General features: G+C 39.1%; 1 protein-coding gene across 1 annotated transcript in view; it reads left to right on the forward strand.

Annotated features, from left to right (window-relative positions):
- Positions 1-24416, forward strand: part of PPAT (phosphoribosyl pyrophosphate amidotransferase) — a 48753-nt gene that overhangs the window by 20609 nt on the left and 3728 nt on the right. Inside the window, exons 2-10 of the mRNA XM_051616547.1 lie at positions 12088-12154; positions 15572-15778; positions 17154-17266; positions 17384-17529; positions 18189-18261; positions 20084-20235; positions 21459-21586; positions 21893-22114; positions 24026-24146. Of these exons, the coding sequence (XP_051472507.1) occupies positions 12088-12154; positions 15572-15778; positions 17154-17266; positions 17384-17529; positions 18189-18261; positions 20084-20235; positions 21459-21586; positions 21893-22114; positions 24026-24146 (1229 nt within the window). The remainder of the gene's footprint in view (positions 1-12087; positions 12155-15571; positions 15779-17153; positions 17267-17383; positions 17530-18188; positions 18262-20083; positions 20236-21458; positions 21587-21892; positions 22115-24025; positions 24147-24416) is intronic.

Genomic DNA, 24416 nt, shown 5'->3' on the forward strand with positions numbered 1-24416 from the left:
ATTCTTGGTGCTGTTCCTTTTGCTATTTTCACAACAGTTATCTTACTAGTCTTGCTCCAAAGACCAGTAAAGGGGGCTACTGGGGACCATAAGAGAAAGATAGTTTAAATGTTAATTTTCTTAACAAATGTCTGTAACTACACACTTCTTTTACACAAAATCTTCATTTTTCCAGTAACACAGTCCAACCATCTCTCTCATCCATTTTTTCAGCTGAACTAGAAAGTCTCTTATGCCATCATTTTGACTGGAATGATCTCTCTGTGTCTCTTATCTTATTCTACATCTTTATCTTTTCTTCTTTTTGTTTCTCAGTTATATTAAAGAGAGAATTGGTCTGAAAGATTACCTCATAATGTGAACAACTAGACAAAATAGTATATCTCCATTCAGTATTTTCTTCCCCAAGCAAATTGGTTAATCTGATTTGCTAATCTAGCTGGTTGTTTGGGGTTTTTTTGTTTGTTTGGGTTTTTTTGTGAGTGGGTTTTTTTGGTTGGTTAGTTGGTTGGTTTTTTGGTTATTTTAATCTCCCTCTAGTGCTGGAAAACTAAAAGTCATAAATGATATATGGGTATGAAGTACTTACCTATGGAGTCCTTTTCTGATTTTGCTTCTGTCCATTCTGGAGGCCTCTCACTTTCATCATTATCTGATTTACTTGCTTGTTCCATGGTGCTGTGCCCCAGAATAGCATCCAGTTCATTAAAAAATTTCATACTTTTACTTGTACTCCCTGAGTCTTGGGCGCTTTTTATACTCTTGTATTCATGTTTCAGATTTTTATATTTTGTCCTGCACTGCTTCCAGTCCCTGTCAATTCCAAACTTTTGAAGTCTAGCAGCAACCTGTTCAAATATTCTTTTATTTCTCACTGTCCCCTCCAGTTGTTGCTGGATATTTTTGTCTGACCATATGCGTATCAAAGCTCTGACTTCATTAACAGTCCAGTGTTTTCCTCCTTCATTTGCTACTGTTGGAATAAAAGCCGGTGTTTTTGAAGCCTCTATTGCTGACGTTGGATTACCTGCATCATGTGGGGTAGGGAAGAGACACAGATACAGGTTACCTGCATTGGGTGGTTGAGGTGGAGAAAGGACAGAGATAATAAGAATGAAGTATGCAGTTTCCTCATGACTTGTCTCTCCAGGGGAAAGATGGAGCAGAGGTGACATTAAAATCAATCTATTGGTTATTAATTTGTCAGCATTTTTGTTAGTCCTGGCACCATTTTTGCCATCTCTTGAAAACAAGTATTAAGATAGCACACGTACATTTCATTAATCTGAGAGGAACATTTCTTTCTTCTATCCCCTAACATACTGAACTTCTACTTGTCAAACTTGTGAGAATAACCAGTGAGCTGTTTCATTGGTCAGTCATTATGAGAAGGGTGCTGTTTAGAAGATACAAAGTGCTGTGTCAGCACACTAATAAATTGGGCCCTCAGTCTCTGGCACTAGCATCAAGATTTAATTTTCTGCATTCACATCACGCCTTTGATTTTACACACATGGAGAGCTTTATACTGGGTAGGGATCTGAAAAACCCTATCTTTAACTCTTAACAAAGCTCCTTTTTTTGGGGAGCTGAGGAATAGAAACTTCTGCCTTAAGTCACACAATAATATTTGTGTGATAATGAACCCAGATCTCACAGTACAGACCCTCCCTGTTACTCAGTGCAGGTCAGTAAAAAATATTAGGTTTTAGTAAAAATTAAAATTCTCATTATCTTACTCTGCTGAACTAATATATGTTTTTTACTTTCTCCAGTCTTGAACTTTATTTTTAAATATTTGGAGGTAAAGGATGCCATGCAATTACTTTAAACACTGAAATATTATTTCTTGCAGTTTTTTGATGTTTCTTTGTTTCTAATCATAAATTTAAGGTTTAGTTTTTATTATCAAGTTATTTTGGAAAGTGGTTTCTCATGCATTTTATAAATGTGTGGGGAAATAACATTTTTAAAAAACCCGCCACAATTCCAGTGCTTCATAAAGGACAGCACACATAATGGTACACAGTAACTGACACAGTTTTTTGCAATCATACTAAAGTGGTAAATGCCTTTGCAAGTGTCTTTTTCTAAAGAGGCAAGCCAGGTTAAGGGTGTTAGATACTTTATAGTCACTGAGCTTTGTGTTAGGGCAAAAATATCTGACCTTTGCTTGCACTTATAGCTTCATTGGAACATTCTTGTGTATAATAACGTCTGGGGACAGACTTGCCCTAGATAGAGGCATTCTTTGCTAGTCTCCATAATTCATTCTAGTTGGAAAAAGCTGTGCTAACAGATACCAGTTTTTTTTTCCCTGTTAGTCCTGTGTTAATCAGACCTCTGCAGCAATCAGCTCACTGATAGGTTGTTGAGGAGGGTAATTTTCAGGACACATATCAATTATGCTTCTTTCTTAATCTCTTCCTGAGAGAGTGAAAGAAAATTCTTGTTTACAAGTGAATGTAACCATAGGAATTGCTGCAGTTCACAACTGCTGACATCAAGTGGGCTTGGGTAGTCTTCACACAATGTTACCAGGAGTATTTCCAGAGTGGATCGTTCTTCACTACAAGAGAGTGCCACAGGGACCAAGGAGAAAGGGCACAGCAGAAAAGAGGAAGGGTGCAAAAGGTGCTCTCTGCACTTGCCAGTCAAAGCCATAAAGTATGAGGCAATCTGAGAGAGAGAAGATTTCTTTAGGTTTTGTGTAGACCAGTATTTCTCACTAGTAAGTTAATTTTCAACCAAGCTCACTTTCTATTGTAGATATTAGTTCAAATGAGTTCTCATGACTTCGTGTACTGCTCATTCATTCTGCTTTATGCAGAGTGGAAAATGGGCTTTTTTTGTTCCTCATTCCCTTTAAAAAACATCAGATTCAAAATACCTTGCCCACAAGCACAGCTTTGAAATTAATTTGTTACAGGTACTATGAAAATTTTCTTTGTCTCAGATGTATTTTAGCTCTAATTTGTTTAAAAAATTGTTAAGACAGGATATATATATATTTTTTTTAATCTGACAGATGTGTTTGTACCAGATTATTTTCTTCCCTAAGCTTCCTCAACATGAGAAATACGCTGAAATGAAACCAAAATATGACGCAAAGGTACAAAGGGCTGAACATTTTTCTTTCAGTGGTGTCCGAAATACTGCCTGAAATCTAAGGCTAAGAGAGGCACTAGGGAAGACATTCTAGTATAGATACATACTTGAAAGCCTATGCAATTGAATTTATTTTGTTGGCTTTGTAGAAAGCTGCTTTCTCAGAATTGAATATTTTTTAGCAGGCCAAAAGAATCTGCTTGGCAGTATGTTGCAAGAGCACTGAGTAACATGGACATATTCCTGTAAAATTTGATTCAGGTACTTGCTGAAAGAAAGGTTCTGTTTATATATATATATATAAAAATGTGCATGTAATTCCATGTGAGATTCTTGTCTCTTCCTTAATTTCTTGTTATGCTGAGCAAGAGGGAAATAGTGTGTAACGTAAAAGCCATAGATTTAACTGGGGCCTTGTTTTTTTCCCCTAATACAGCAACTTGGAGATTCTGTTGTGAAGGGGGTTGTAACTGTACTGGGCTGTATGCTAGGACATAGAGGGTATGTGAAGAATTGAAAGAGTTAATAGGAAGTTCAGGACAGTGCTGCTATTCATCCAGGCAAGGAATCAGTTCATTGACTGCATAATTCTGCCTAAAATATGTTCAGGTTTCTCAGTTCCCTTTAGCACCCCTTGAAGGGACTCACACCAAGGATCTTCCTCCTCTTTCTGGCTTGACAGACTTTGTGCCTTTGTCTGTAATGACTTTTCTGAGCAAAACTATTACAGTAGGATGGTTTCCAGATGAGTTGTTGTATGGTTGGTTGGACTACAGCATTGCTGACCACCCCTTACTTGGAGAGAGGGTACCGTTGCTGTGAAGACTTACATATTGGAATTACCCTGCGGGACAGATCTCACCTCTGCATATCTCTCCTGCCTCAGGCCGTTCACTTATGCTGCTTTACGCAGAAATTACATGAGTTAAGAGAAAAATCCAGAAGTTGACATGGGTATCACATACTAGCATTTAACAAAGTTAATGTGGTTTAATATGATTAAGCTATAGCATGGGATGTGTTTTGAATGTGAATGGTGGCCATGCAGAGGTCAGTACCCAGTGAAGCATGAGACTGCCAAGTAATAAATCTGGGAAGGAAGTGGTGCAAAGTGTGGCTGTTTTAAAGCTGTGTTGATCAGAAACAGAATGATGGCATATTCAAGCTATCAGAAAGTGCTCTGACAGTCATGCTGGTTTTTTTTATTTTTTTATCTCTCTGTGCCATCATACTATACCTAATTGAACTGGTCTGACATGGGACATAAAAAGTAGTGGATGTCCTGGAGCATCCTCATCATCTTCCAAAGAAACTGATATTTCACCTGGGAAGGAAAGAGGTTTTTGATGAAAAATAGGTATGGACTAAATAAGCTTAAATTAGTTTAAGTGAAAACGTCCATACGCAATGAGAAGATTATTAACTCTGTAATCTTCACACTTAATTTGTGTGATATTTAAAATTAATTTGGCCTGTTTTCATAAGGGGACACGAGTTATAGGAAATAAATTGTAACTTACATATGAAGCCTGTTTGAAATACATTTTTAAATTCTTGTAGAAGCGAACTTGATTCTAGTGACCAGTATGCTTTTCTGACTCAGTATTTGGGGTGGATAGCTCCTTAAAAGTATAGCTTGAGAGCAGATAATGAAAAGTAGGAGACATACAAATAAAAGTGGACTTTGCACATGGATTCAGATAACCACAAATCCATTTTAAAATAAAAAAATAATAACAGTCAGTGAAGAGTATGAAGAAAACAAAGGTGTTCTGCAAAGAGTACTGGATATCTATGGTATTAATTAATGGCATAAGAAAAGAGGGCAAGTATTGTGACTAGAGAATGGATCTACTTGTAGCTGACAGGATTCATTCAGTCTTGCTTTTCACAGTATAGCAGCCCTACAGTCGTTCAAAAAGCAGTATTATAGCAATTCCTATGTAGGTCTAGAAAGCAGCATATCTAAGTAAGGTTGTCAATCATCTTAATTTTCACAGAGGACAGACTTTTTAAGTTCTGTGGTAAGACGCTGTATTCCAGATACCAAAGAAAACGGGAGGTTTGGGGAATGAGCTACTGTCAGCTCCAGCCAGGCAGATCGAAGCTGCCTGTTCAAAGATTCTGTGGTGGTTCCTCACAAGGAACAGTAACAGGCGCGGCTGGGATGCAGCCTGGCATCTCTGATGTAGGTGAAACTGAAAACATTATCCTAAATCGTCCTGACTTCCAGCAAGGCTCGGAATGACTCCTCGATACAGCGGCCTGGTGCCTGCTCCCGCTCTGGCGGAGCTGGCAGCCCCGCGGCCGCGCTGCGGGGAGAGCTGTGCTCCCGCTGCCGCGGGAAAGGGCCTCGCTGGGGGGCGGCTGAGGTGCCGGGGCTGCTCGGATGAGCGAGGTTAGCTGCACCGTAACATTAAAGGTAGCAATTCGTGATTTTAAATAAACAAGAACAGTTAACAGGAAAAGATGTTAGAATATTCAGTGGGAGAAAAAAACCACACCTGATAAGCCGGAAAGTTAAGCGGGAATATTGCACACTCTCACTGAAGAGAAGCATATAAAATACTTGGCAATGACATGTTTCATGTTCAAGTCCTGACATGGAAAGCTATGTTTAAGTGGCATTTTCAAGTCGCCATTTCTGAACGATCTTGTTGCATTTCTAGTAGCTGAGTTTTGTACATATGATAATATTTTTATCTTTTATGCATTGTTGGTGCATGTCTGCTCAGACTTGATTCATTTTTCTGCATTTGCTGTGGTTAAGGTGAAGGTCAAGGAAAGCGACCAGTGCATTAGTATTTAAACACAGAGAAATATGAAAGAGCATAAGTAACTTAACATAAATTACTAGGTGAGCTTTACTTTTGTAAATAATTTACTTCATTTATTAATACTTGATTTAACTTGAAACAATCTAAACTGGTTAACAAAATGGGAAGCTCATTAATTTGAACTCTAATGAAAGATAATTTTTCATAATGCACCATCACTCTACAGAGATTTTCTTGGTTGTTGATTATTGGGGTTGTGGCGAGGGTATTACAGAAACTAAATTTTAAGAGAAGTGAGCATATTGGCTTGTATCTTTTTAAATTATTATTTAAGCTCTGCCTCTGAAATACATTTATTTTGGGAAGACATCATTAACATCTCTGGCTTGGACTACTGTATGTGCTTATGCAAAAAAAGGTCATCTTTCCATGAAGTAACTGGGAATTGGTGTGCATGTTGCTACCAAGTTTGTCCTGAGACATGCCTCTCTTAGAATTGATTTTGATATTCAGTATTAATTTCTTCAATTACACTTCCAAAAGAAAACCAATTTTACCAGAAATTAAGAAGAATTTCAGGGAGGAGTACCATTCAGTCCCATAAAAGTAGTCTCTCCCTTCCTCCCTTCCTTCCTTCCTTCCTTCCTTCCTTCCTTCCTTCCTTCCTTCCTTCCTTCCTTCCTTCCTTCCTTCCTTCCTTCCTTCCTTCCTTCCTTCCTTCCTTCCTTCCTTCCTTCCTTCCTTCCTTCCTTCCTTCCTTCCTTCCTTCCTTCCCTCCTTCCCTCCTTCCCTCCTTCCCTCCTTCCCTCCTTCCCTCCTTCCCTCCTTCCCTCCTTCCCCTTCCCAGCAATCTCCCAGTTGCTAAGGCAATGAGGGAAATAAAACACAGCTGGGGAGGGACTTCTTACAAGGCCATCTAACTATAGGAAAAGGGGTAATAGCCTTAAACTGGAAGAGGGAAGATTTAGGTTAGATATTAGGAGGAAATTCTTCACTGTGAGCGTGGTGAGATGCTGGCACAGGTTGCCCAGGGAGGTTGTGTTCAAGGAAAGACTGGATGGGGCTTTGAGCGACCTGGTCTGGTGGGAGGAGCCCCTGCCCATGCAGAGGGGTTGGAACTAGATTAACTAGATTAACCCAAACCATTCTATGATGTGTCCTTTGTAGCTTTTCATTAAGGATAGATAGGAATATTTAGACTGAGGCTAAGGAGAACGGTGAAAACACAGTAATTTCTTTCGGAGCATGCCCTGTCCCTTGTCATGCTTTTTAAACAAAACAAATTAGTATAGCCACTAAGTTCTTCAAATAAGACTTGTATGGTGTACAGTATTATTTGGCACAGGTTTTAGTTTGCTGATTGGCTTTGTTCTTGCTACCCAAGTTGCAAGCCTAGACCTCCTTGCTTCCTCCAGCACTCTCAACATTATGATGGTACCCGCATTAAGACTGTACTTCCTCCTGCAGGCCACGGGGGAGCAGCCAGGTTTGCTGCTGGGGCAGGGGCATGGGGCTGCCTTTGCCTGTGCAGGGAATTTCCTTTTCTGCTGTCAGAGTGATGCTGACACCATCCGATCTGCCCCCACAGAAGAGCTTGTGAGCATCAGCTGCTGAGCCACAGGTGCCATGTTAACCTGACAAGTGCCCTTCAAAGCTCTGCACTGGGCAGCCTCCCCTGAGCAGACACTGCAACTCCAACTGCAGTAGGAAAAGGACTGGGCCTCTTGTACGGTGTTACTGGTGAAGAAAGCTGATGTTTTCACAGCTGTTCTCTCTGCCTCTGGTTGTGGATGCATGTATTCTCCATAGCTGCAGGACACATTTCTATCTCGGTGTCTTGTCTTTGTGGCTGAAAGATGGTTGTGGGAATCTTTGCATTTAAATTCCTACCATTAGTGTTGGATTATTACAGTTAGTTGCATTTAATTTCTCTTTATCCATGAAACTTGGATTGTTTTCTTTTAAGGGAGTAAAAGAAATGCTTGTGCATTTAAGAGATATTTTTAATGATATCATCTTTGAAACCAGACTGTCTTAATGCTTCAAAACGAGATGTGTCTCACTCAGGACTAATTTATATTTTTTTATTCTAGTTTGGAATTCACAACTGAAATTAACCTTTTCTGATTTAAACTTACTAGAGTTCTAAGGCAGATAAGAATTAGGATTAATAGTGCAAACTAATTCAAAACACAGGGTAATCTAAGGGCAGATCCTCAAAAGGACACTATCTTAGTTCCATGTAGTCCTCAGAAGTGTAATAGCTTGTGTTAGCCAAATATTTGGCCCTCTATTCTGCAAGTTTTAAAAAATAAATGGATTGCAATTACACAGTGCAGAGAGCATTTTAAAATATAAAATTGCTATTTTAATTTCAAGTGAGTTTACAGATTAAAGACTTTCTGCTAGTGGTGACAAATTAAGGTCAAGCTTTTTGTTAAGATAAACAATGACAAGAAAAATGTCAAGTTCTTTTCCTCAGACTTGTAAAACAGCATTGTAGAAGGAGACAAGGGCAAGCTAGATGTCCAGCTCTTCTCTTTTGCTTTGGCAGTATCTCCTGATACTAATGTTGAATTTTTTGAAAGATTCACAATCTTAATGAAGGCAAATTGCCACATACTGTGGGAACAAATGGCTAAGCTTAGCATTTCTCTTTTTAGCCATCTTACTTTGGTACTTACAACTATTATTGGAGCTTATGCTTCAGTGACATTTAGGATGTGACAAGGAGATTTGAGTGATGTCAAATAGCAGATTGACCCTAATGAAATGTTAAGCACAGCTTAAATGCATATGTAGAGAGAACTGAATGAAACAAGAGATGCAAATTATTTGGCAAAAACCCTTTCAAAATAAAAGCAGTTGTATTTGTTTGTTTTCCTCAAAACAGTCTGATAAATATTATGATCTCTACTTTCGTCACTACAATTTTTAATAAGTTATTAAACGTGCCTGTTTTTCAAATATGCATGCTAAATTACTTACAAAAGATTTTAATTTACCTTAAGTCATCATACCTAAATTTTGATTTACAGAGAAATAAGAACATAAATCCTGTATTTCACTTGTATCACAAATAATATTATTTAAAAAAAATCATTACAATTTCAACCTTTGCTTTCATCTTTCTTTAAGTTTGTATCTGAATTGGAGCTCTACAAAACCTGCTTCCAAAGTACTGCAAATTAATGTTGAAGGAAAATAAAACAGCTTTTCTTAAACATTTCAACCCAGCACAGGAGCCTGACACCAGCGAGTACTCAGCAAGGCTGTAATACAAGCACTTAGCATAATTTTGCTAGAATTACACTGTATTTACAGACTTCGACACTGGTGGGTGCTAACATTTTATTCCCCTGCACGAGGAGTACATCAAGTCAGTTCTATCAGTGCTGTTGGGGCTGCGCAGCCTCCACTTCAGCTCCAGCAAACTCAGGCTTTGGCTTTCTTCCCTTTGGTTTTTAAGCAAAGAGAGTAAAATAGAAGTAAAAACAGGTTTTTTACCTTGCATGCTGTCTGTTGTGGGGCTTGTGTTCAGCTGTGTCTCAGTCGCAGAACACCTGCCGTTTTCTTCTGCTGCTAATTGTGTGACAGGTTCATATCGCAATATGGCATCCAGATCATGGAAAAACTTCATGGATTTAGTGACATCCCCAGAGTTGTGAGCATATTTAACCGTTCTGTATTCATACTTCAGATTTTTATACTTTGCACGGCACTGTTTCCAATCCCTGCAAACTCCTAACTCCTGCAACCTTTTAGCAATGTAGATAAATATTCCTTTATTCCTCAGGGTGCCATGGAGTTGCTTTCTGATGTTTTTTTCTGACCAGACGCTTAACAAGGCTTTAACCTCCTCCTCAGTCCAATGCTTCCCTGCTCCACTCTCCATGTTGAAAGTGACCTGGAAATGATTCACTATTTCTAGCCAAGATTTGGTTTCCTAGGAAACCAGACGGCTGGTTGTCAGTAAGCTCCGCCGAGATGAAAGGATCTAGTTTTACTGGCTCAAGCTGCCTGAGGGGAGTAACTTGAGAAACTGCCAAATAAGCAGGCTGGGTGTTAGAGGCAGGCGGATAAAGCTGCTCGGGAGGGAGGGAGCGGGGCGAGGCGAGGCGGGGGAACCTTCTGCCGGGCAGCGCCGGGGGTGGCTGCTTTAACCCTTCGGGGGAGAGGGGGCTTTGGAACCAGCGCTGTGGTGGAAGGAGAGGGGAAAAAAGAGAGGCACACTACCTTGTCTCCTAACAAACCAAACCAAACCAAACACCACCTCCCACCACCCCCTGCTCTTGCCGGCTCTGTGCTGGGTGGGTGTCTGGCAGCTCCTGTCTCCCCTGGGTTATCTGCTGGGAACCGTGGGGCTGAGCCTGCCAAAAAAGTTGCAAGTTTGCAATAGTTGCCATGGGTAGTAGATAGGGTCATCCTGATTTACTTTTGCTTCTCTGTGTACTAACTATTGTGTTTGAATTGATGGTTGTATAGACACATTTGTAACTCTAATATATTCATTGGTTATTAGCCATGTTTCCATAAAAAGCTTGCATACTTAAAAATCTGACTACATTGGTAAAATTATAGACGCTTTCAGGTAATGAAATAGAGCTTCCTTTTCTTGCATTAGTGCTACATGAAGGAAATAATCCAATGACAAGGGCCTTCAGGATATTTGCTTCCCTCTTTCCCACTACTGATTTTGTTGATACTTAAATGGACAGCGTCAGTATTTAAACAGAAATTGCCTGTAATATTAACACTGGAATTAAAAGTCACTGAATGCAGTGTATCGACCCTTAAGTTTTGCCACCCGTCTTTGCATCTACAGGTGGGACATCTCTCTGAGTTAAAAAAAATGTATTTAACAGTGTCCTTATCTCTGATTTTTCTCTTGAAAGATCTGTGTCTATAATGGGTAAAGTTGTTCAGATGTGTGTGAAGTTTGTTTTGGTTAATTTTCTGTAAGCAAGTGTTCTTTAAAATTTTGCTTTACACACAACTGGCACTAGGGACTAAAAAGGGTATTTTAGGAACTGGAGAAAATTTGTAATGAGCTTGGTCAGTTGTAAATCAGCATCCATTCTGTAGAATTCTTTTTTTTGTGCCCAATTTTAGTGTTATAATAAAACTTTTACTAAATAATTTCAGTCACATATATATGAGAGTGGATGGAAGCTTACCAGTCCACTGAAGTTCTTAGGAGTGTTACAGGCATGGTGAGTATATGGCAGCAGTTTTGTTAGAGGTAACACTCAGCCTTTTTCCAGGAAGCCTTTTTAAGGAAGACTGAGCAGCCTGCACTGTTGCCCACAAAAAAAAAAATCCAGTCTGCAAAACAGACCTTTTCAAGGACTGATTTCCAAACTTTGGGCAGCTGTGCAGTATTCTGCCTGCCTCTGGCAGGGCAAGGCCAGTGAACCTGCTGGGCTTCCCTCCCCGGGGGACTGAAGGGGAAGTTGGAGCTAGGCATAACAGGCAGCAGGCTGGAGAAAACTGTCATTTCAGCTGATACAGCTCTTCTGCTCAACAAAGCACAACTGCCAGCCTGAGGCAGATCTGCTCTAAGAGAAGTATTTCCATTTGTAGTGATGCTGTGTACCAGACTTGTTTTGCTTGAGTTCAGAAGCTGTGATGCCCAATATTATGTTGATGTGCTCAGATGCTTTTATCAGAGAGTCCATATAGCTTTTAGAGGTGTAAATGGTAACTTGACTGCTGAAGTGCAAGAATGCAAAAGCTTCTGTGTAGGTGATCTGTGGAAGAGACAGAACATTCCCTTCAGCAAAAACACCAGGTTCTTAGCACCGCTCCCCAACTCAAAGCAGAAATAGAGTAGTGCTTACTAGCTTAGTACTAGAGCCTAGGCTATCATTGCAAAGTGGCTTTTCAGATTAAGCATCTGCTGTTATTTTATGCCCAGACTGAAGTCAGACTGCATTAAGAGCCTGAGCCAGTGCTTATTAGTGGAAAGATTCCCACTGAATGCAGTGGGCTGAGGCATAAACATTGTGTGTCTGTGTTGAAATAAAGCATAACATGGGCAAGAAATCAGTTTTTATTACAAGCCTGTAAAATAAAACAACAAATAAGCTTAAATTAAAATTTTGTGTTGTAAAGACAAATTGTATGTTATGTTTAACATTTTATGTTAAAGCATTAATTCTAAACATTTTGGTGCTTTATATTAATTATATTTTGTCCATAGAGGCCAGGAGAGTGCTGGAATTGTGACAAGTGATGGCGAATCATCCCAGGCATTCAAAGTGCACAAGGTAAAATGAAAATGAATGTTATTTTAGATGCTTAACTAAGATGCATGAAAGTTTGTTTTAGTTAGGAAAGAGAATAACTAGAGAGAAAGTAACATGTTTTGTGAGTGGTAGTATCTAATTCTGTTATTTGTTCAATTTCTGTCTTAAGTGCATGTTTAAAACAAATATGCCAATGTTATCCTGCTGGGTCTATTCATACACACAGTGGCAGACACACAGAAGTACCAGATCAAGCTACTGATGTCACAAAAACTACTTACCAAAGTCCCCCCACATCTAAGATGTTAACTCTGGAGCACTGCTGCAATTGAGATCAAGAGAAAAGAAATACTGTTACAAGCTATGCACAAGCAAATGGGTGACTAATTCTTGCCTTAGAGAGACTCAACAAAGTTTCAGCTACATTACCCATAGGTAAAAATAAATAGAATAAAAGATTGAACGGAGGCCTGAGAAAGTCACACAGTCTTTCTCCAGCTGAGAGGATCCCAGGGGGTGTTAAAAGACACAGAAGGGTCATTGTCCTGAAAGTATTATGCTGGTAGAATACTTGCATGCTCTGGGGATATTTTTGCTCATTCTGAACTGAATAGTTCAGGAATAGGAAAAAAAATATACATCAACCTATTCCACCCTGGAAGAGCAGAGAAATAAAAAGCAGGAAGGAAGGTAATAAAGAAAAGCAGGAAATAAAACTACATCAGCAAAATAACCATGGGGCAATTCTTCATGTGTATTCTCTAACCACAATCAGAAAGCAGTTTGTCTTCATGTTCAGAGGCCTCTGAGGAAGATTAATTACACTTTTCAAATTAGTCCAAGAGTAAGAACTGCTGTACTGAGCAGCAGGCATATCTACAAGTGACTGCTCAATGTCTGACCCAAAAACCTTGTCTCATCAAACATCATGTTTGATGCCTCTTCAGGCATGTCCCCCCTCCTGTCTGTTACTTACTGCCTGATTCATACCCACACACACTTTTAAATACAGCTTTTCTCAACCTCAGCACCCTGTTATCTGTTCTTCATTCCTTCTCCTCCTTGGATTTCACCTTTCCTTAAGGTTTACAGGAATTCCAACTGCCTTTGAAGTGGGCTGCTGTGTATATCCTGTAGTAAGAAGTGCTTCTCTGAATGAACTTCTAGCAGGTGATAGCATATTTTGTAGTGTTCCCATATTACTGAGCTGCAATACTTAGCTGTCATGCTTAGAATTTAATTGACTATCTCATCAAATCAGCTTTGATACTTAGAGTTGCACTGCATGTGATGGTTTATTTTATCCTTGAAATATGTCTCTCAGCTACAGCACTTTTAAAATCTGTAATAATGACAGTGTAATCAAGTGCATATGGAGTAGGATTTATATGACTTGTTTAATCATGAAAGTGGTGCTAATGTAATAAACATTGAGTCTGTTACACTGGTGAAAAGGTTTGTCAACTAGTCTGTAAAAATGTCAGCAGCCAAGATGCTACTGTATTAATTTGTTCTCCAAAGTCCTGTTGACTCTTCATAGCAGATGGAAAAGATGCCTGCTTCTCACTGCATCCATTTACTCACCTTTGTCAACAGTTTAATGCAATACATCTATTAAGAATACAAACTGGAACACCTAACGCATGGGTATGCATTCCCTTCGGAATGTTGCCAGCCTTTGGTCGTGGATTAATAGCCCTTGAGAAAGGTTATTAATCCTTTGTTTTAAACTCCCAGAAAGACTCATCCAGATATGCCTGTCAGAGCCTTTCAGATAGCTTCATATAACAAAGCATTAGTGCCATAGCTCTGTTAGCTGAGGATGTGGAAAACTTAAAATCTCTTGTATAGATGTAGCAATGCCAGTAGGAGAAAGACTTCAATTGTTTCACATTTGGATACACAGAAAAATATATTAAAGTAGCTATTCATCAGACCATTATCATGTTCTGGCATGTACCAAGCCTTATATAATACAGACATGAGATTGTCTTCATTGGGAACTTTTTATACTGGTACAGTTCACATTTGCCATCCCACACCAGTGCAATCTAAATCCAAGGGATATTTCAAATTGCAATTAAAGGATTATGTACTTGCGTAACCAAATCTGTTTGAAAACAACATTGTTTAAGCTATTGCAATGTTTAATGCAGCCCCATCCATTAGTACTGGACCTGTCAACTGCCAGATCTCCTGTTAGTATAAAGATGACCTAAGTAAAATAAAAGTGCATGGTTGCATTTCTGTACATATGAGCACATGACAGAGTCTCTAGACCACCTTTATGTCAGTTGTGAGAAAACAGATTGTAATTGATCTGGCATAAAGTTTGCTGAATGATTAAAGCGAACTTATACCAGCTTGGCAGTTTGAGGCAGCAGCTTTTAAACTAAATTATCCTAAAATCACAAGTGCAACCACAGCCTCTTGGTACTCTGACCCAATAGCAGTCACAGCAGAAAATATCCTAAAACTGAAATTTCTTTAAGCTTTTTTGTTTGAGAATGGAAAACAGTTTAGCCAGTTTCCTTCCTTCCTGTTCCATCTCTTTCTGTTGGACCTACAATAGAGGTTATGAACCATTCAGAGTTTCAGACCTCTCTCATGTATCTTTGAAGATCCTAGAGGAGTGTTATCATGTGGGAAATCATGTATATCACAATTACCATACATGATAGGGAAACAGCATAGAAGAATGCAAATATTTTCCGCAGGCAGTGGCAGAAGAGGGAGTTTTTAGGAGGGCCTGTAATCCAGTCTTAATTTCTACTCTTTGTGCATTTTTTCAGACTATCCTTGCTGTTAAATTGTGTCCACATAGTGCTTGTTGCCAAAAGAAGCTGCTGACAGCTGAATAAAAAGTTTTGATGCATTTCTGCTTTAGATACAAGGCAACCTGGCCATATGAGAAGTTTGTTTTAAGTAAACAATAAAGCCACTTGAAAAAAGCTCTGCTTCTGACATTGACAGGAATGACAGTGGAATCTAATAGATGCTATCATGGACCTAGTAAAAAAGCAAATCCAATACACTGCTAACTTGTAAAAGGTATTTTGTAGGTAGAATTCACTTCTTGTAACATTTTGCTTTCTTGTCTGTCTTCTGTCAGTCTTTTTTCTGCAGTTTTAAACAACACAACAGCTTGGTCGTGTTTTTCAGAAGATGTATTTTTAGTCAGGAAGTAAAGTGTTCCATTAAAATCCTCAGTTCCATTAAAATGTCTATAGCTTTATTTAAAAACAGGAGTGGTGAGATCTGAGATACTGTGATACTACTCAGGTTCTTTCTTTCCCATGTCTTGCAGGTTATTTGCCTTCCTCTTAGAGTTGCTTGCATTAATCCTGTACCAAAAATAAACACAAGGAGAAATGAGAAAGTTGCCAGGAAAACAAAACAAAACAGAACTTTTTTTTTTTTTTTCTTTTTCTCCCAAAGGGAATGGGACTTATAAATCACGTTTTCAATGCAGACAGCCTGAAGAAGCTTTACGTTTCAAACCTCGGTATTGGGCACACAAGGTACTCCACCTCGGGAATTTCCGAGCTGCAGAACTGCCAGCCCTTTGTCGTAGAGACTCTTCATGGGAAGATCGCTGTGGCACACAATGGGGAGCTTACAAATGCTGTACAACTCAGGAGGAAGGTTAGTATCTCCTTTGAGAGACTAGCATCATTTCTTTCTGAGTATGAGGCAGCAATAAGCAGTAAGTTTGCTATGACTTTTTCTTAATATCAGACTACTTGGGGTAGTGAAAGAGCACCAGAATTAAAATTGATCCCTTCAGGGGAAAGAAATCCTGGGGAGGGGAGGCATTTTTAACTGTTACATAATTCACCAATCCACTAGGCTGATAGTCACATTCCTATTGATCAAGTGAGAAAACGAAGAAAGGAACTCAGCCATTACAAAACGTAGCTTGGCTTGAATCTCTGCTCCTTGTGGTGGCTGACAGAAGGAGCAAATCATATGCTTACAGTTAGGAGAGGCATAATAAGGTGAGGTAATTGCAGTATGAAATGTCTGGTTTGAAATATTGTCTGCATTTCTGGCTTGCAAAATCAATCATGAGCACTGTCGGGATATAAGCCAACAAATGCCAGATGTTATTGTGTTTGGCTAGAAGGGAATGTGTTAAAGAACCAGTTTAAAATTAAGCAGATGTTTCATTGTGAAATCTCTTCTATGACATCTTCCATTCAAAAGCGAGAGGACATCCTCTTGCATTGAAGTGAGGTGAACATATGGCATTCCTAAAGGAACCTAGCCTGTCTTTAATCAGAGCCACAAGTGTATGACTGGATGGGAGAATAAAACAGTGGTGAGGAAATGTAGTTGGAGAGTGAGGAATCAGAGTTACATGAGATGTGAAATTATTTCTAAAGATGAAAATTAGGAACTGTGATGCATATGGCATAGAATGGGTTGTAATCATTGGCTAGATACTCTGCAGATTTTCTTCTCCATTAGAAGCATAAAGACACCAAGACAGGATAATTTGACTGACCAGGTGTAGCGAACTTTAAGATGTGGGATTCCAGTTTTTTAATCCCACTTTGCCTCCCTTCACACTTTTTCTTTTTTTTTTTCTTTTCTTTTTTTTTTGTTCAACCGCTGTTCTGCCTTGATACCTCTTTCTGTATCTGCTATATATAATTTCATATTTTCCCTTGTATATTTTACATCTCTTCTCAGCAGGCAGAAGCACAAAGCTGATTAAATGGCCCAAACATTAATTTATGCCCTGAATATTGGTGGTATTAATTTTGTTTGTATGTGAAGCAAAGAAATGACAGGCAAAGGAGGATATGTAGTACCAGGCACAGATGATTCTACCAGGTCTTTTTACATATTTGGTGTGTTGGAGAAAATTTGATGTTACTGTGATCTGATCACCCAAAGCTGATAAATTTTACAACATTTGTTCACTGCACAAAGGTGGTGTTAGATTAATATCTGAGCAGTGTTATGTGAGATATTTTTTTAATGTTGGTAACACTTCTGTTTTGTGTTTTAAAAGCTTATGCGGCATGGTGTAGGACTGTCAACCAGTTCTGACAGTGAACTGATCACCCAGCTGCTGGCTTTCACACCTCCTCTAGAAAATGATGATACAGCCGACTGGGTAGCAAGGTGAGGAGGACTGGTTTCAGAGTCAAGAACAGCAATCTAATCTCAACATGATATACAGCTGTGAATGCACACAGCTGTTTGTGTGACACACGATTACGTTCACCTCTCTCATTTCAGAATAAAAAATTTAATGAATGAAACTCCAACTTCATATTCATTGCTAATTATGCATAAAGACATAATCTATGCAGTACGAGATCCATATGGGAATCGCCCACTCTGCATTGGTCGCCTTGTTCCAGTAGGGGACATGAATGGAAAAGGTAAAACACGCATGTATATTCATATACATATATATATAGTTTGTGTCTGAGAACACTGATATAAGTAATTAAAGCGACTCTTACGGAGGTATAATTAGGAATACGGGAGGCAAAAGTCAGTTTTGAAAATTAAAAAAAAATAATTGGTAAGGAAAAAAATACTTTAATACTTAACAGGAAAGCAGGGATGAACAGAATCACAGAAGGGTTGAGGTTGGAAGGGACGTCTGCAGGTCATCTGGTCTATCCATTACATCCATTCAATCAAAAAGTTCTGTCTATCAACCATTTAGCATATGAAAAGTAGGGATTTTCTTGTGTGAACAAAAGTAGTAACATATATCTAGTGACACTGAGCTATAATTGGTAAAGTTTAAATAGTGCAGAGATAACAAAGGTAGTTTTCTAAATTGTCTCTCTTTGTGAACTGTGAATTTGATGTGATTACTTCCACTTCTGCCTAGAACAGGTTTACAATATTTACCTTGGTTGTTTTGGGGTATTACAGAAACTTTGTAATGCCATATTATGCATCACAACAGTCTTTAATTGTGCACTTGGCAACTTAAACCATAGCAATTCAGATACTGTAGTAGAAATGCAATTGCAGGGGGTAATGGTAACAAGAATTGTGGACTAAATGAAATCTTTTCTTTCAGGGAAAGATAACAGTGAAACAGAAGGTTGGGTAGTCTCATCTGAATCCTGCAGCTTTTTGTCTATTGGCGCAGAGTAAGTGCCCTGATTCTCACTCCTTAGGCAGCGACTGAACATTAAACCTGAAATTGCCAAACATTGTATTCTATAACAACATGAAAGACATCAAGGATTACTTTGTTGGGCTATTTGGAGGTTTGGGGGTTTTTTTGCCAGTCCTATTTTTTTGCCAGTTTATTTTCTTGAACAGATTAATGTAAAAAGAATTATGTGTTCAGAAAGAGTAAAGGCAACTTTACTGTTGTGAAGTAAATGTCTCTCACTTGTTGTACTAAACCTGGTTATTTATATATAATTCTTTAATTTTAGCCTAGTTTGCAGCAGAATTGTTTTATTACAAAATAATTCTTCAACTACTGTGGCAGCTCACAGGTTGGACTAAGCTGAGCTTAGTCAGACCCATGCTGTCTGACAAGCCAGACTCCTTGTTTGAAAAAAGTGATGGGCACCTGAAACTATTTCCACGTGTACAAACCCGTATGAGTATAAAAACATGAGATGACATTCACATTGCCTCTCTGGCTAAGATGCTCTGAAAAGAAAGCTATGGTACTTTCTCTGGACAAAAAGAGAAGCACAAGAAGATCTTTGGGAGACCTCAAAGAGGTCTTTGAAAGTTTGGAATGGAAGGCAATTGTGAACTAGAACATAGGAAAGATTATGAAGAAGTGTATTTCATTTCCTAATCAGATATTATAAAAATGTGCATTTGGGGACTAGACTAATAAGTAAAATTGGATCTTCTTAAAATAAAAACCAGTGCAAAACTGCATTAAAAGCACAACCACCAAATAAAAAGAAATGTAAAGCAAACTCAGGAAGCAACATGACTTACTTTACTAGTCTTTATTCCATTCTGCAGTGTTTTATTTTAGGTGTAGTGTTCTGTGTTCTTTTGCTGTAACTTCTACCCTACCTGTTTAGGATATGTGCTAGCTCTTGGTAATGGGGGCTTTCTTCAATAATTTGTCTTGAGCCAATTTATTCTATGTATGGATAAGAAAAATTGTTCTGAAACTTCTTCAAAATCTCTGTTAAGAAAAGCTAACCATCAGCTGAAGCCTGTGGGTTTTTTAAAAAAAAGCAATTTTGTCTAAAGTTCTGCTATAGCCAGTGCTGCTGCCTGCTAATGCTAATATATGGCAAGCAAATATGCACAAACTGACTCACCTCTGATTTACATCTCCAGAATACTTCAATATTGTGTAGTAGATTCAGATTGAAAGTGCTAGAAAAGCCACCTGAGGAGTCACTGAAAATAAGGTTAAACATTGTAACTTAATAAGCCTAATACTATTCCGTATTTCCTCAGATATGAAAATTGGGATGTACATTTCCAGTCAGTTTTACTTTATTCAGAGGTAGCTGCCTCTCAGCACTAGATAAATATTTCTCCAGATATTGTCTTGTGGGCTAGGATTTTTTTAGCTATCATCTTTATTGTTGGTTATATTTTTTTTATATTGCATTATATTTTATTAGCTTTCATAGAAAAGTACACTAGTATTGGTCTAGGAATAAATGGTTAAAATATGCTTAATCTGAATTAAGCCTGTACTAGACTGGGTACTGCACACCTCATATATAGGAAAAATATAAGAATTCTCTAGTACTAAGTATTAATTTGCTGTTTTCAGTTATTAATTCAGACTGTTTTAGTCACTTGTCTTAGCATGTTGGTCTTAAAACACTCAAGGTGAAATCCTAAGATAGAAGCAAACCATTATGTTAGGATATTTAAAAGTGTTTTTCTGTCAGTCAGTTGAACCTTGCTTATATTTTGAAACTATTATCCAGGTTCAGGACATTTCTCAATGCTATATATTTCTCTGTCAAGGTACTATCGTGAGGTCCTTCCAGGAGAGATTGTGAAAATATCCAGGTATGATGTTCAGACACTGGATATTGTCCCAAGACCTGAAGGAGATCCGTCAGCATTCTGCATCTTTGAATATGTTTATTTTGCAAGACCAGATAGTATTTTTGAAGGTAAGAAGATGTGACATACAAAGCTCCTCCCTAAATAGTGGGAGATGTTATCCTGGAAAACAATGACTCTGGGAAGGATCTGGGATCATAGCAGGGTAGCACTGAATGTGTGCTTGCAGAGCATGGCTGGGACAAAATGGGTTGGCACAGTTATTGAGGAGGTAAAACTCATCAGGAGTGTGTAACATCACCTTCCTGTTTCTGGCTGTGAATATGGCCTCAGTCAGGCCACCCTGAGTTGCCCTATGGAAGGGATGAAAAGAGCTACAAACATGATTAAGATAGAGGAAATTTCCCTTGAAAGTGAGAGTCTCAATAAAGGAACTTTATTGGTTCTTCGAAAACTTTCTTAAATTTAGACTTAAGAACTAGAATCTGAAAAACAACTTTATCTTGGCATTCTCTTTACAAGAAAGGGTTATTCCAGGAACATGATTTTAATGTAACTTGTAAACCTATACGTAATCTAAGTACTTGCAGCTGTCAGTCTAATGCTTTTATTATTGCTGTGGGAGCCCTCAAAAATTGTCTCAGTGACAAGATACTAGCCAGAACTCTCAAACCTAACAAACAAGCTCTTTGCTTTCTACAGCCATGCCATCTGTTGATCGAATTTCCTCACCCTTACAAAGCCAGTTTCACTTCACATACCTTTTTTGTCATAATACTCTTGCCATTCGATATCCTCACTTCTTAAATTCCTCAGCACTGCTGCTGTGCCTTTTGCTGTGCCTCATCTCATCACAATACCTCCAGTTCCCTCCCATGTTGCAAATTTTTAGGACCTTAAAAGCTTCTGAGGCCTCTTCTTACTAAACTTTGGGTGAATTTTGGCAACTGATTCAAAGTTAATAAGCAGACAGAGGCAGACAGCAGAATTGCACAAACTGCCTGCTGCAGAAACCAGCCTAAAACCAGAATATGCACATTATGAACAGGCAGGCATAATTTCTCCTTTTTTCATCATTTACATAGATTTTGTAATATTCATGGGACCTTTAGTTACCTGATTTTAATTCTCTGTGTAGTGATATGAATGTGAATGTTAGAATATTACATTATTGAAAGAAATTTTAAAAATTACCTTATGTGAGCAACTGCTTGTTAGTTCTGGAGCTTTTCTCATTGACTTCTATGCCTGCAACTTACCACAGAAATTTGTACAGCAAACTGAGAGGAAATCTGACTTATGCAAACCAGGAAAAACTTCTTGCTGTTCTTAGGTCAGATGGTGTATTCGGTCAGGAGACGATGCGGGCAGCAGCTTGCTATTGAAGCACCTGTGGAAGCAGACCTGGTCAGCACTGTTCCAGAGTCTGCAACCCCAGCCGCTCTGGGTTATGCTGAAAAGGTATATGTTAGCTTTGTCATTTTTTTCCCCAAGTGTATTTACACCTATCTCTTTTTGTAATGGAGTGTAATGGTAGGGGTGTTAGAGTTTTGTATTGGTAAAGATTTGTATCTTGAGTACTCTGGGTACTCCTATTGAGTGATCTGCACCTGTTTTTTGTTTTGTTATTCCACTGTATTAAGGTATTTCCAAGTGTTTTGGTTACTGTGAAATCATACTAAGTCCTAAGGTTGCTTTAAAAAGACAGTAACTGGGAATAACCAGTTCTATAGATACTAATTCTGTTTGACTGTCTCATTTTCACAGTGTGGACTGCCCTATGTTGAAGTGCTCTGTAAAAATCGATATGTGGGAAGAACATTTATCCAGCCAAATATGAGGTTACGGCAGCTTGGTGTTGCAAAGAAGTTTGGTGTTCTGTCTGATAATTTTAAAGGCAAGCGCGTTGTTATCATTGATGATTCAATTGTGAGGGGCAATACCATTTCACCCATAATAAAACTACTGAGAGAATCGGGAGCAAAAGAGGTAAGTTAATGCTCAGTTGATACTGTACAAATATAAATAGAGGATTGATGGGAAGGAAAAGCACAGGGTTCTGTCTTCGCTTGTACTAGACGTTGTTTCCTTATTTAAAAGAGAGAAGTGTGCAAAAAACACTACAATGTCTAACACGTTTATTGTTTAGATAGGTTTAGAAGTTTATTTTGTATGACTGTGATTTTGGGGTGATTACAGGGCAAAGAACAGGTCTCCATTTATAAAACACTATCTGCCAAATAAAGAGAGAATGGAAAATGAGCTTGTCAAGATCAGAAAACCAAGTATTGGTGTGGTATTCCTAACATATGTGTGACTTGTGGTGTTGCATTAAGTACAACCACATAATACAGTAAATAGCACATGCCTTAAGTCACCAGAGCACAATTTCTTAATAGAATCACAGAATGTCTTGGGTTGGAAGGGATCTCTAAAGGTCATCTAGTCCAACCCCCCCTACATTAAGCAGGGACAACTCCAACTAGAACAGATGGCTCAGTGCCCCATCAAGCCTGATCTTTAATGTCTCCAGGGATGGGGCCTCCAACACTCCTCTAGGCAATCTGTTCAGTGATCTACCACCCTCATATTAAACAACTTTTTCCTAATGTCCAACCTAAATCTACCCTTCTCTAGATTAAAGTTATTACCCCTTGTCCTATTGTTACATGCCCTAGTGAACAGGGCTTTCCCAGCCTTCTCATAGGCCCCTTTCAGGTATTGGAAGGTCGCTATATGGTGCCCCTGGAGTCTTCTCTTCTTCAGGCTGAACAACCCCAATTCCCTCAGCCTGTCTTTGTAGGAGGGGTGCTCCAGCCCTCTGATCATTTTTGTTGCCCTCCTCTGGAGAGGCTCCAAGAGGTCCACATCCTTCTTGTGTTGGGGGCTCCAGAGCTGGATGCAGTATTCCAGGTGAGGTCTCACCAGAGCAGAGTAGAGGGGCAGAATCACCTCCCTTGACCTGCTGGCCACGCTTCTTTTGATGCAGCCCAGGATGTGGTTGGCCTTCTGGGCTGCAATTGCACATTGGTGGCTCATGTCCAGCTTTCCATCCACTAGTAACCTCAGGTCTTTTTCCACAGGGCTGCTCTTTAGCATGTCTTCCCCCAGCCTGTATTGATGTTTCTTGTTGCCCCAACCCAGGTGCAGGACCCTGCACTTGGCCTTGTTGAACCTCATGAGGTTCACCTGGGTCCACTCCTCCAGCTTGTCCAGCTCCCTCTGAATGGCATCCCATTCCTCTGGCATATGGACTGCACCACCCAGCTTGGTGTCATCAGCAAACCTGCTGAGAGTGGTCTCAATGCCAGTCAGTATTGCTAATGAAGATATTAAACAACACTGGTCCCAGTACAGACTCTTGAGGGACACTGCTTGTCACCATTTTCCATCTGGACATGGAGCCATTGACCACTACCCTCTGGATGCAATCATTCAGCCAATTCCTTATCCACTGAACACTCCACCCATCAAACCCATAGCTCTTCAGCTTGCAGAGAAAGATGTGGGGGACTGTGTCAAAGGCCTTGCAGAAGTCCAGGTAGAGGACATCCGTAGGTCTTCCCTTTTCCACTGATGCAGTCACTCCATTGTAGGAAGCCACTAGGCTGGCCAGGCAGGATTTGTGCTAAATCAAATTTATTAAGATTTTTTTAATTGAAACCAAGTAGCAAGTCAGTTACTGGAACAAAATGTTCTGTATAATGGTCAACTTTGTAAACTGAAACATGTGCCTCTCTCCTGCTATGATGGCATCTGAAAAAAACTTTCTTTTACATTTAACCCTTCCATGACTTCTGTGCAGCACTGTTCTGTTCTTCAGTTATTTTGCAGAACTGGGACTGCTGTTGTGTTATGATCTTCTGACCTTCACTATGTTTTGCAACTATTTTTATTCAGGTGCACATCCGTGTGGCTTCACCTCCCATAAGATTTCCTTGTTACATGGGAATAAACATTCCAACTAAGGAAGAGCTCATTGCCAACAGACCTGAATTTCATGATCTTGCAAACTATATAGGTAAGTACTACTCTTGCTGTTTTTATTGAGAGACGTTTCACCTGTAGGTACTTTAGCATCTGCATCAAAATAAAGCACAACACAAGGCAAAAGTGACAAAAAAAAATCACAGTGCTGATATATTTAATCTCTGCCTTGTGAGTACCCTACTAATCAAATCAATTTAACTACATGCTGTTTTTAACAGTGAATTATATTTCTTCAAATTATAAAAAGCATTAGGATGATTGCATGATCATAAGTTACATGGAAGGTGTGACAACACAGCTT

This window comes from Apus apus, chromosome 4 (assembly GCF_020740795.1).
Source record: "Apus apus isolate bApuApu2 chromosome 4, bApuApu2.pri.cur, whole genome shotgun sequence".
Classification (NCBI taxonomy): Eukaryota; Metazoa; Chordata; class Aves; order Apodiformes; family Apodidae; genus Apus; species Apus apus.